General features: G+C 58.6%; 3 protein-coding genes across 7 annotated transcripts in view; all 3 read left to right on the forward strand.

Moving 5' to 3' along the window:
• Positions 1–6942, forward strand: part of COL7A1 (collagen type VII alpha 1 chain) — a 31036-nt gene extending 24094 nt beyond the window's left edge. The window contains exons 94-118 of one of the 3 annotated variants that reach the window (XM_027038660.2): positions 27–134; positions 311–382; positions 524–559; positions 685–744; positions 842–886; positions 1110–1145; positions 1256–1291; positions 1371–1427; positions 1577–1648; positions 2128–2199; positions 2413–2448; positions 2765–2845; positions 3095–3148; positions 3226–3279; positions 3352–3414; positions 3869–3931; positions 4031–4147; positions 4318–4395; positions 4493–4546; positions 4676–4724; positions 5372–5404; positions 5553–5639; positions 5872–5961; positions 6088–6285; positions 6616–6942. In XM_027038660.2, coding sequence (XP_026894461.1) covers positions 27–134; positions 311–382; positions 524–559; positions 685–744; positions 842–886; positions 1110–1145; positions 1256–1291; positions 1371–1427; positions 1577–1648; positions 2128–2199; positions 2413–2448; positions 2765–2845; positions 3095–3148; positions 3226–3279; positions 3352–3414; positions 3869–3931; positions 4031–4147; positions 4318–4395; positions 4493–4546; positions 4676–4724; positions 5372–5404; positions 5553–5639; positions 5872–5961; positions 6088–6285; positions 6616–6632 — 1668 coding nt within the window. In that variant the 3' untranslated portion in view covers positions 6633–6942. Of the gene's footprint in view, positions 1–26; positions 135–310; positions 383–523; positions 560–684; positions 745–841; positions 887–1109; positions 1146–1255; positions 1292–1370; positions 1428–1576; positions 1649–2127; positions 2200–2412; positions 2449–2764; positions 2846–3094; positions 3149–3225; positions 3280–3351; positions 3415–3868; positions 3932–4030; positions 4148–4317; positions 4396–4492; positions 4547–4675; positions 4725–5371; positions 5405–5489; positions 5640–5871; positions 5962–6087; positions 6286–6615 lie in introns of those variants that run through there. The other 2 variants (XM_027038661.2, XM_027038663.2) reach the window with 2 other exon arrangements.
• Positions 6943–7092: 150 nt separating this feature from the next.
• On the forward strand, positions 7093–9556 carry UCN2 (urocortin 2). Its single transcript, XM_015077021.3, has 2 exons — positions 7093–7321; positions 7946–9556. Exons 1-2 carry the CDS (start codon positions 7217–7219, stop codon positions 8294–8296), a joined length of 456 nt encoding a protein of 151 aa, XP_014932507.2. The 5' UTR covers positions 7093–7216; the 3' UTR covers positions 8297–9556.
• A 175-nt stretch (positions 9557–9731) lies between these two features.
• The window catches only part of PFKFB4 (6-phosphofructo-2-kinase/fructose-2,6-biphosphatase 4), a 34496-nt gene continuing 32111 nt past the window's right edge, over positions 9732–12116 (forward strand). For 2 of the 3 annotated variants that reach the window (XM_053219423.1, XM_015077020.3), the window contains exon 1: positions 9732–9887. In XM_053219423.1, the coding sequence (XP_053075398.1) occupies positions 9824–9887 (64 nt within the window). In that variant the 5' untranslated portion in view covers positions 9732–9823. Of the gene's footprint in view, positions 9888–10773; positions 11864–12116 lie in introns of those variants that run through there. The other variant, XM_053219428.1, reaches the window with a different exon arrangement.

The following is a 12116-nucleotide window of genomic DNA, read 5'->3' on the forward strand; positions in this document are numbered from 1 at the left end:
TCCTCCCTTTGCTATCTCTGTTCCAGGGAGATGCGGGCCCCCCTGGGCCCCCTGGTGCTCCTGGTGTTGTCGGATTCCCCGGTCAGACAGGCCTTCGTGGAGAGATGGGTCAGCCAGGCCCCAGTGGAGAGCGGGTAAGCGTGCTGGGAGCAGCATGCAGGGACTTGGTGACTTCAGGACTTCTGAATTTGGTAGTGGGTGAGGAGAAGGGGGCCCAGGCCCTGCCTCAGGGGCTCCAGTCTTGGAGGGGCCATAGGGGAGGAAGGTCTCCAAGTCATTCTCTGCCTCTTTTGCTTTATTGTTCCCGTAGGGTCTGGCAGGTCTCCCGGGGAGAGAGGGAGCCCCAGGTCCCTTGGGGCCACCTGGACCACCAGGGTCAGCGGTGAGTAGAAGTCCTCTCTGTCCTGGGTATCTGATTCCTGTGTGTTGGAGTCTGTCCAGGTGGGAACTGGGACACACTGTGTGGCTGGGTATGTGTGTGTGCTTTTGAGGGCATGGGACACTCACCTTACTCTGCCCACAGGGAGTGCCCGGGCCCTCTGGACTCAAAGGAGACAAGGTAGATGGGACAATGCTGCTGGCTCTCCTGTATCCATCACTCCCTCCACCCTCCACTGACCTCCCTTGACCCTCTGTCCCCCACTGATTCCCCTCTCATATCCTTGGTGTCCTGTTGATCTCCAGGGAGACCCTGGAGCAGGGCTGCCCGGGGCCCGAGGCGAGCGTGGGGAACCTGGTGTCCGGGTATGTACTTCCTGCTCTGCAGCCATGGCTCCCTTTACCACAGCTCTTGCCTCTCATTTCCAACTTCTGAGTCAATGAACTCAATGTCACCATCCAGGGTGAAGACGGCCGTCCCGGCCAGGAGGGACCCCGAGGACTCACGGTGGGTCCCCTTGGGGAAAGCACTAGTGATGTGACTTCAGTCCCCTGCCTGTGCCCTCTGTGCTGTTGGGACACACTCTGTAGACTTCTGGTTCTTTTTATGTACTCTCTGGTCCTTCATGTCTCCCATTCCCCTTGGACCCCTTGGTCGTCCCCTACCCCCTGAGTGGTCTCCCTGCTAATGCCCCCAAGTTTATTTAGCTCACTGTTGTCTTCTCATACAGGGGCCCCCAGGCAGCCGGGGGGAACGTGGGGAGAAGGTAAGGACATGGGGAAAAGGCCCCAGGGTGGGTGGGGGTGGAGCCAGATCTTGTAATTCAGGACTTGGGACTCCTCAGTTTGGAGAGATTCACACTCTTCCACCCAATAGGGTGACACTGGAACTACAGGGCTAAAGGGTGACAAGGTGAGTGTGGGCATGCGGGAGGGCAGAGGCAGGGGCTAAGTGTGGTCCTGCGTCCTCTGATTGCCCTCTGTCCACTCAGGGTGATGCAGCCATGGCTGTGGGGCCTCCAGGGCCACGGGGTGCCAAAGGGGACATGGTGAGTAGGTCTGGCTCATGTACAGAGTGGGTCTATCTTGGGTGTGGGAGGAGCTCCCGTGGGGGCTGGGCCAGGGAATCTGAGAGCTCAAACCTTCAGATGGTGAGAGACCACCAGCCCCTGACCCTCACTTCTGACCCCTGACCCAGGGCGAACGAGGGCCTCGGGGCATAGATGGTGACAAAGGACCTCGAGGAGACACTGGGAACCCTGGAGAGAAGGTACAGAGAAGAGGGTGGGGTACTCTATATACGGTCAGGAGAGGGTTACTGTGGGCTGTGGGGGCTCTATTGAGGGTCTGTGAGGAAAAAAGGGGAGGATGGGGGCTTTCTGGGGGTTAGAAGGAGGGGGTTCAGCAGGCTGTGGCAACTCTGTGGAGTGGCTGAGAGGATGGGAGCTCTACAGTGGGCTCGAGGACCTCCATGTGAGGTCGCCAGGGAGCTCTGTGGAATGTAGCTCGAAGAGAGGCCCTCTGGGAACAGACAAGGGGCTTCTTAGGTGTCAGGAGTACTCCAGGTTGGTTCAGGAGCCCCATGGTAGGAAGAAGGGGCAGGGATCTGAGGGCCTGGGATGAGAAATGAGCCACACTGAGGGTGATGGGTGGGAGCGAGTGCTGCCCCACCTGGCAGGTTCCAGTCATACTTCAAGCCTCCAGCCTGGTGTGGTCCTGATTATGTCCCTCTCCTGGTTACACCCACAGGGCACCAAGGGAGAGCCTGGTGACAAGGGCTCAACCGGGTTGCTGGGAGCTCGTGGACTCACAGGACCCAAGGTCAGCCCTGCCCCAGGCACAGACCCCAAACCACCCGTCACACACATCTGTCTCATGGGTGTCCTCTGAACGTTGGAGGGTTTCCAGCCTCCCTCACTGCTGGCCACGTGGCCATGTGATTACATGGGATTTGTGTGCAGCCTGGGAGTCACTGAGTGGCACAGGGGACAGTCACACTGAAAGGTGGCCCTCCCCCATCTGTGTTTCCTACAGGGTGAACCTGGTGCTGCAGGGATCCCAGGTGACCCGGTAAGATGCCCCTGCTCCCTCAGAGACCCCCTGCCCCACAGGGCCCCATCTCCCTGTGGTGGCCTTTGACCTTATAGTGATCCAGTGGTCTCATGGTGTCCTCATGCTGCCCAGTGCCCCCACCTTCACAGTAACTGCTATGATGTCTCCACCCGCATGGTGACTTCTGCCCATGGAAAATCCTGCCCTTCCATTGGCTCTGGCCTCCAACAGTGACTCTCACCCCTGTGGTGTTTCCTGTTCCTTTCATCCAGAGTGATTCCCCTGGATCCCTCCTGACCTCCCTTGACTCCATATTGACCCCTCTCTCTACCAGGGATCACCAGGAAAGGATGGAACCCCTGGTATCCGAGGCGACAAAGGAGATATTGGCTTCATGGGTCCCCGGGGCTTCAAGGTGGGAAGGGGCTGGGCTTTTTTCCTGGTCAGGAAGGCCTGATGTTGGAGGGCAAGGTATCTGAGGTCAAAGGTCAGGTATCTGGGGTCAGATGTTGGGGTATATGGGATTGAATGTGGGGCATTAGATTAGGGGTTGGAAGGTCAGAGATTAGAGTGTCTGAGGCCAGTTTGGAGAGTGGTTACATGGTCTGGTCAAGGGGTTAGGTGTCTGGAAGTCACTTTTCCATTTCTTTCCCCCCCCCCCCAGGGTGAACGAGGGATAAAGGGGGCCTGTGGCCTTGACGGAGAGAAGGGAGATAAGGTACAGAGGTGATGGGAACATGGGCGTCTGTGGGGCCTGGGGCCTGTCTGACCCTTCTACCTGATTGATCCCTGCAGGGAGAAGCTGGTCCCCCTGGTCGCACTGGGCTGGCAGGACGCAAGGGAGATGTGGTGAGTGTGGGGCACCCAGAATGGGGAGAGGATGGGTGGGCCAAGGCCCAGCTCATGTTTTCTCTTCTCCAGGGGGAGCCGGGTATGCCGGGCCAGTCGGGGACCCCTGGAAAGGAGGGCCTGATTGGTCCCAAGGTATGGGCCCTCTCGACAGTGGACAAAAGGGGGTCAAAATGGGGCAGGGAAGGTCATGGTAGGGTCATGGGGGTTTCATGTCAAGAGGGTTGTAGAAAGTTGGGACACTGGGGGGTAGAGTAGGATTGGTTTTGAGGTTTCAGGGTGAGTTGGGGTCACAGTGGGGACTTTGGATTAAGGGATGAGAAGAGGAGCAGTGGGGAGAGGTGCATCAGGGCTAAGAGGTCAGTAGGGGAGGCTGGTGTGTGTATATAAAGGAAATAGGTGGAAGCAGGGCAAGGGGTATTACAGTCAGGTCAGGGTCGTGAGGATCACAGCAGATTGAAGGTCCTGGGATGGTAGGGTCACAGGTGCTTGGGTCATGGAAGATTGTGGCCATTGGACCAAGGGGCTCATGGCAGTTGAACTGAGGACATCAAGACAGATGGTCTCTCATGCTTCTTTCTGTTCCCAGGGTGATCGAGGCTTTGATGGGCAGCCAGGATCCAAGGGTGACCAGGGTGAGAAAGGGGAGCGGGTAAGTGGAGACCAAGGTCAAGCTAAAGGGACTGTACTTTCTGGAAGTGGGTCCATCTTTGGGGGCTTTGATCACTGACACCGGCCTGTATCTCCACAGGGGCCCCCAGGAATTGGGGGCTTCCCAGGTCCCAGGGGCAATGATGGCTCTAGTGGCCCCCCTGGGCCACCTGGCAGTGTTGGTCCCAAAGGCCCTGAAGGACTTCAGGGCCAGAAGGTAAACAGCTCTGACCCTGACTCCTGATCCCTGAACCTCCCTGACCCTTCCAATATCACTGACCTCTGACCCTGCAACCCATCGCCAATACCCCTGAGCCTATGATCTCAACTTTCCTTCCTTCTGACCTCCACTGACTCTGACTGCTCACTCATCCTTGTGTCTGACAGGGTGAGCGAGGTCCCCCTGGAGAGAGAGTGGTGGGTGCCCCTGGGGCCCCTGGGGCCCCTGGAGAGAGAGGGGAGCAGGTAAGTGGGGATTCCTGGGGTTGGGGTCAGAGACTGGGGTGACCTCTGGTGTCCCTAAGATCAGAGGTCACAGTCTGGTCCCATCTGTTGCACACAGGGGCGGCCAGGGCCCGCTGGCCCCCGCGGGGAAAAGGGAGAAGCTGCGTTAACAGTAAGTTTAGGCCTTTGTGGGCTGGGCCCCTGACTCAGTGCTGTCCCCCTGTGATCCCTGCATCATATGCCCTTTGTCCCTCCCGTGATCCCTGGGTTCTTCATGATCCTTGTGGTCTTGTGCTCCCAGGAGGATGACATTCGGGGCTTTGTGCGTCAGGAGATGAGTCAGCATTGTGGTGAGTGGGGCCCAGCCCAGAGCCTCTTGGGTCTCATTCCCATTCTACTCCAGCACCCCTAGACAGGGGCAGGTAGGGTCTCCAGAACTTATGGGCACCAGCAGTCACAGAGATGGGTGGAGATGGATAGATACACAGGAGGGCATGTATGCTCAGGACAGATATACTATGAGGACTTTCCCCAAACGGTGACACGCAGCAAATGTGGGTGGACACACAGTGTTCCTAGAAGCCCAGTGTGGCTGTGTGTGGAGGGGTGGAGGTGGGAGCAGCCCAGTGGGGCTCTGATGGCCCTGAGGGGTATCAGAGAGTGAAGCTCCGTCTTCTCCTGTCTCTGCTTCCGTTCCCTCTCCATGCCTGTCTGTTTCTGATGCTCCCTCTCTTGCCCTTTGTTGGCCTGTTCCCAACTTCTCTTTCGTCCTTTGTCTGTTTCTCCTCTGCCTTTCTTCCTCTTTCTTCCTTCCTCTTTCTCTGCTTCCCACCCCCTCTCTCTTTCTGTCCTGTCGGTCTCTCTGTCACTCTCTCCTGCTGTCTTTCTCTGCCCCGCTGTGTGTGTCCCTCTGTCTCTCTCTTTCTCTGCCCCTTTCCATCGTTGTCTCTTTCTTTCTGTTCTTTTCTCTCTCCCTGCCCTTCTCTGCCCCCTCCAGCCTGCCAGGGCCAGTTTATTGCATCTGGATCACGTGAGTAGTTTTCTGGTATTTTCTGCTCCTGGGACTTTCCTCATGCCAGGTCCCACTGTGTCCATTACCTGGGTTTGCTCAGCAGGGACTTGGCTGGGGTGGCTGCCATCATGACCCCAAGGCCCTGTGCCCCTGCTCCTTGCTCCAGGACCCCTCCCTAGTTATGCTGCAGACACTGCCAGTCCCCAGCTCCACCCTGTGCCTGTGCTCCGGGTCTCTCATGCAGAGGAGGAAGGTGAGGACAGGGGAACCATGGGGCATGTGTGGTGGGGCACAGACACATGCGGGGTTGCTCATGCATGCAGGGCACATGCCACGTGTATAGGGGCGACATGGAGGGCACAGCATGAACACTGGGCACACACGTGGGAGACCAGCGCTACCCGCCCCACTCCCAGGGCCGGGGTTGGGCAGCATGAACGTGGCCCAGCAGCAGCCTCACTCATAGCACCCTACCCTGTGTGCAGGTGAGGTGCCCCCAGAGGACGATGAATATGAATATTCTGAGTATTCTGTGGAGGAATACCAGGACCCTGAAGTTCTTCAGGATGGCGATGGTGAGAAGGGGGGTTGGCCCAGAGGGACTCAGGGAGGGACAGTAGTGACCCCTGCTGACCTCTCACTGACCCTCAGTCCCTGACTGCCGCCACCCCTGCTGACCTCCTGACCCCCGTTGGCCCTAGACCCCTGCTTGCTTCCACTGGATGAGGGCTCCTGCACTGCCTACACCCTGCGCTGGTACCATCGAGCTGTGGCAGGTGGCACAGATGCCTGTCACCCCTTTGTCTATGGCGGCTGTGGAGGGAATGCGAATCGTTTTGGGACCCGTGAGGCCTGTGAGCGCCGCTGCATGCCCCGCATGGTCCAGAGCCAGGGAACAGGTATGGGCCTACCCCTCCGCCCCGAGAGGGACCTGGACACTGAGCCTACCCAGATAAGGTCTTGGTCGGGGTCCCACGTCAGGACCCCCCTCAGACTGGGAGGCCTGGGACAGACCTCCGCAGACCAAGTTGCTGAACAGAGGACCCTAGCTGTGGAGTCCCCTCCATGCTCCCTCCTCAAGGGTCTGAGTGAGGATCCCCTCTCTGAGGTCAGAGCCTCACTCTTGTGCTCCCAGCTGCCCCACTGACGATCTGCGCACTGCCTCTCCGTGGCCTACATGCTGGGTGAGGCCAGATGCCTGAAGTCAGCTCCCAACCTGTTCCACCCAGGTGCTGCCCGAAGCTGAGGCCCAGATGATGAGCTGAAGTCCAGCATCCCCTGATGGACTCCTGTCCCTCCCCTTGGTGCTACAGGCCTGAGTGCATGTGAGCGTGCATGAGCGTGTCCGTTATTTCAGTGACTTGGTCCCGTGGGTCTAGCCTTCCCCCCTGTGGACAAACCCCCATTGTGGCTCCTGCCTCCCTGGTAGATGACTCAGTGTGGGGGTGGCTGTGGGCAGTGAGCGGATGTGACTGCATCTGACCCGCCCCTTGACCCAAGCCTGTGATGACATGGTGCTGATTCTGGGGGGCATTAAAGCTGCTGTTTTAAAAGGCCCCTGTTGTGACTGTTTGGGGAGATGGGGATGGCAGGGGGTCCGGTTTTCCCTGGGAGGTCAGTGCTCTCCTGCACGGGTGCAGAGTCCCTCTGTCCAGCCCTGGTCACTGTTCTGTGACTCTCAGTGTCCAACTTGTCCCCAAAAAGGAGTAGACAGAGTGGAGGCTGAGGACACGTCCTCACTGCCCCCCCAGGAGGGGATGAGTCAGAGGTGGGGGGCTGCTTCATGCCGGAGCCGTGCCCAGCTCCTACCTCAGGGGCTGAGAGAGATAAATGGGCCCAGAAGGGGGCAGAGGCCCTACCACAGCACAGCACCGCCTGGTCCCAGCCGCGGGCAGCCCCAGCAGCCCCACCTTGCTCCAGAAGAGGCTGCTGCTGGTAGGACTGGGATGGCTCTGGGTGGGATGGGCAGGGCCTTGGGGGCTGAGTCGATCCGGGTATGGGTTATTGGAGGCCTCCGGACGTGGAGTCTCTGGCTGCTTCTCTACCTTGACGACCCCATTCCTGCCCTTCTTTGTCCACGATCTGCTGCAAGCTCCCTCAGACCCGAGGCTCCCCTTTTGTCCCTCTGTGTTCTCTCCATGCCTTGGTGTCCTTATTTTCATCATGCTGTCTGTCTCTGGGGTGGCTCCAGCCTCTTTGTCTTCCAGTCTCCCTCTTTTGCTCTGCCTCCATGTCCTCCCTCTCGTCTTTTTCCCTCTTCTCCCTCCCCTCCCCAACTGTATCCATCTCTACATCTAGATCCAGACCTAGCTGTGCTCTCTGTCTCTTTCACTCTCCTTCTTGCTCTCTCCGTCTCCCTGGCCCCTGCTCTGTCTGGCTGTCTTGTGCTTTCATCTCTGTCTCTCTTATCTCCGTCCCATGCCTGGCCTCTCTAATCTCTACCTCTCTGTCTCCTTCCCTTGGTCTCCCTCTCTCTGTCTGTCTACTTTCCCCGTCTGCATCTGTCCATGGGCCATGGCTGCCCAGAACCCCTGCCCTGAGCCTCTTTTCTCCTCGCAGCCTGACCACGCGATGACCAGGTGGGCTCTGCTGGTGCTGATGATCCTGACGTCGGGCAGGGCCCTGCTTGTCCCCATGACCCCTATTCCAGCCTTCCAGCTCCTCCCTCAGAACCCTCCCCAAGCCACTCCCCGCCCTGTCGCCTCAGAGAGCCCCTCAGCCAGCACCGTGGGCCCCTCCACTGCTTGGGGCCACCCCAGCCCTGGCCCCCGCCCAGGCCCCCGCATCACTCTCTCACTGGATGTCCCCATTGGCCTCCTGCGGATCTTACTGGAGCAAGCCCGAGCCAGAGCTGTGAGGGAGCAGGCTGCTGCCAACGCTCGCATCCTGGCCCATGTTGGCCGCCGCTGAGCCTGAGGGCAGAGGTCACCCTGAATTAGGAGACCTGGAAGGCAGCAGCAGAGCAGGACGCACTACATCTGGGCACAGTGCGCCTGGCCACAGCCCCGTGCAGTCACTGCCATGTGGTGTCATATCACAGCTGAGTGCCTCACAGAGCCACAGTTTGTTTGGACAGCCCGGACATTGCCATATCGGGTGACTGCCAAATGGAGTCTTGCCATACCTGGAGCCCCACAGACTTACAATATGTCTGGACAGCTTGGACACTACTGTGGAATGTGACTACCGTGTGGAGTCTTGCCATGTCTGGGTGCCCCACAGTCAAAGAGCAAGAATCTGGACACTGCCAATGTGGCCACTCTTGTGCCAGTTTTAGGAACCTCAACATAGGAGCCCAGTATTGCATCTCAGACCCATCCACCTAAGACCAGACCTGCAGGTCTTCCCTGCCCCCAACAGGTCACCACACAGGGGAGTGCAGGCTGAGGGTCACATGCATGTTTTGTGCTTCATGAGGCAGCACCCACCCCAGAAGAATGGGGCCGTCACAGGCATCTCCAGGCATAGGTGACCGTACGTGGAAAGTCTGTGGTTGTGACAGCCTTGCCTTGTGCTTGGTGTACGTGTGATCGGTGGGTGCATCTCTGCTGTGGGTGTGTGGGGGTGAGGGGAGGGCATGCGAGGAGGCTGGGAAGAACAGATACTTGTCCCCCAAACCCACATGAAGCACACTCAACACACAGCCAGGCACTGTCCTACCCACAGCCCTGCACACCTGGCCTCGGCCCTTGGACACACATGACTCAGGAGAGAGGAGGCTCGGGCTGCTGGGGCTCCGGTCCAGCCCCATACCTCCTTTGTTGAATTGTCCCAAGCAAACTAAAATGTGCTCACCTTTCCAAGCCTTAGTTTCTTCCTCTGTAAAGCAGAATGATGCCACCAAACTTCTTGCAAACATTCAGTGACGGTGCACTTGAAGGTTCTAGCATGCAGGAAGAGCTCAATAAATGTAGTGACTGGAGAATGGGATGAGTGAGAATCACAGTCATGTGCACCCAGGCAAGGACAGTCAAGGGTTTGGTCATAGCTGACTATGTTGCCCCTCTGCCCACTCCCCTCCACCCCTGCCCCATTTCACCCACCCGGTTCCTTGGTGTAGAAGGAGTAGGTTTTGCCTAATCTCACACCCCCAGCTCCATTGCTGGGCTGGAGATGGGGCTGACCTTCTGAGCAGTGTGGACAGGCTTGCCTGCAGATGGGGCAGATACCCTGGGTGTAGACAGCTCCAGGGCAGACACTGGGCAGTATGGACCGCTCTGCCTGGAGAGAGAGGCCACACGGGCAGGAGTTTGGCTGCCTGGGGTGGGGGCACTGTTGATCTCTCAAGTTGTGAGCAGCCTCGGGGGGCGGGCCCAGGGCGTGGCCGGGGAGGCGGGACCACGGGGCACACCGAAGCTCCCTCACGAACCCGGAGGGCGGGGCTGCCTGGCTTCAGGCTGCAGGGGGGCAACGGCCCGGGGCCAGTTCGCTTTCAGTATGGAGAGAGGCACGGAGGGAGGCAGCGCCCTGACGGACCCCGGGTCAGGGAGCAGTAGGCGGGGTAGGCACCGGCGGCGGGGAGAGGGTGGGGGGATTGGGGAAAGACCAGGGCGCAGTGGGGGTGGTGCTGGAAGGGGTGCGAGAGTGTTGGGTGTCTCTCTAGCTGTAGGGGTGTTCTGAGGGGGCATCAGCCTGTCGGTGGCAAGGAGGAGGGGGAACCCTGTTGCCGTGCAGGGGAGTGGAGGGGCTGGGCCAAGGGGGAACTATAAATAGCTTCTTCCTGCAGCCAGCTGGAGCTGCCTGAGGCCCTCCCGCTCTACCCTTTGCTGGCCTCCCAGGGGGTCAGGTTTGTCCAGGTCCCCCTCAGGGGTCACACATCAGTTTGGGGAGGCCCAGAAGCTCATTTGGGAAATTTTTCGTATGAAGTGGCTTTAGCCCTTAAACCAGGATTTCTAGGGCACCTACTGTGTGCCTTGTGTGGGTCCTGAGCTGTTCTAAGCACCTACTGTGTGCTCTATCCTGGTCATGAACCTCTCTAGCCCTTACTGTGTGCCTTGGCTGGCAATGAGTCACTCTGAGTGCCTACTGTGTGCCTTGTGCCAAGCTGCAATCAGCAAGTGCCGACCACAGTTCACAGGCTGCTTGGTCACATGGCTCCATACCCACAAGCTGGAACCTCACACCGTCTGTGAGCTCTGGGCCCAGGGAGACACTGGGGATGATCCTGGGCTTGAACTGGCTGGACGAAGCTGGAATTCCTGGGAACCTTCCAGTGGCACAGAGGGAAGAGGAGGAGGGAAATAAAGGGGAAAGGAGGCAGTAGAGAGCAGCGGGCTGTGCAGCCTTCCTGTCTGTGTAGGCCTGGGTGCGGGGCTTGCTAGTGTGTGTGCACGTGTGGCTCTGTGTTCATGCTTCCGTGCACTGGCATGTGGGGCTGTGTGGCATTCACTGAGGTCCCTGGGCCTTTATGCTGCAAAGGGTGGCTTGACGGTCTGGCCAGGACTGACCAACAGATACAGGTTTGGGGAAGAGTTTGAGCAGCAACAACTGAGGATCGAGGACTTCAGCCAACCTATAGCTTGTAGCCTGGGACACTGGAGAGAGGTCTAGTGGTCAGTGCAGAGGGCACCATGGGAGCCAGCCAGGACCAGGCCAGGCAGGTTCATAGAGGAGGGGGGAGACTGAGCAGGACACATTCACACATGAGTGCACGCCGACATCCCAGCACACTTTCCACCCCGTCACTTTGGGATGGCTCCAAGGAAGGAAAAGCCATGAAGGCCAGCTGTTCTCTTGGAAATCTACTGATGCTGTAGGAGCAGAAAGCCAAGAGAGCATTTCAATGGAAGGAACAAGCCAGAGCCCAGGGGTAGGGGTAGGAAATGTGGTGATATGGAAGGTGTGGGAGGTGAGGTTTTAAAGGGTTGGGAGTTCATCTCAGTCTGTCCTGCACTGTGGGCTGGCTCTGTGACGCCGGACCCTGCTCTCCTCCCTCAGTTTCCTACCTGAGAAATGGGCGGGGAGACGAGGAGCATTCTTAGAGCAGAGGTAGACTTTGACCTTGGGGAGGGGCCCCAGGCTCCTCCTGCTGGTGACCTGTGGCCTCCCACTGGATGTTGGGACTTGGGAAGGTGTGTCTGGGTCAGCCCAGGGCCAGACTGTTTGGGGAAGAGTGGGAGGTACAGTCATTGCTCTTCCTGAGAAGTCAGGCTCAGACTGGCCTTGGGGACTGCTTCCTCGAAATGGCCCTGGCATCCTGCCCTGCCCTACCCCCTACCCCCTACCCCCAGCTTTTGACTAGCATCCCAGGAGGGGTAAGGAGGAGAATGGCAGGCAGAGGAGGTGCTGGGTGTCTGTGGGTGCTAGAGTATGTAGCCTTTGCAGTGAATGCTGGGGGTTGGATAGGGTGTGGGTGGGTGGTGACAAGGTCTCTGAGGTCGAGGTGACCCCAGGATGGCCTTGGCAACGGCTCGGAGACAGACCGGAAGATTGGCTGTGCCAGGAACCAGTGAGTGGCTTTGGAGAAGTAGGAAGCAGGTGGGTGGTCACAAGGGGCATCAGGAGCCACATATGAGTGTGTTCAGAGCTGCCCTGGTGTGAGGTGGAAGGAGGTGGGAGGTGGACGCTGCAGAGAGAGGATGAAAGAGGAAGTGCTCAAGTCTGTCTGGGGCAGGGCATTCCTCTGGGGGTAGGCAGCTAAAGCTGGTTTCAGGAAGGATCTAGGTGGGCTTCCACCTCCCCATCCATCTCCTGTGAAGTGGGCAAGACATCTGTATCAGAGTTATCTTAA

The sequence above is a fragment of the Acinonyx jubatus genome, chromosome A2 (assembly GCF_027475565.1).
Source record: "Acinonyx jubatus isolate Ajub_Pintada_27869175 chromosome A2, VMU_Ajub_asm_v1.0, whole genome shotgun sequence".
NCBI lineage: Eukaryota > Metazoa > Chordata > Mammalia > Carnivora > Felidae > Acinonyx > Acinonyx jubatus.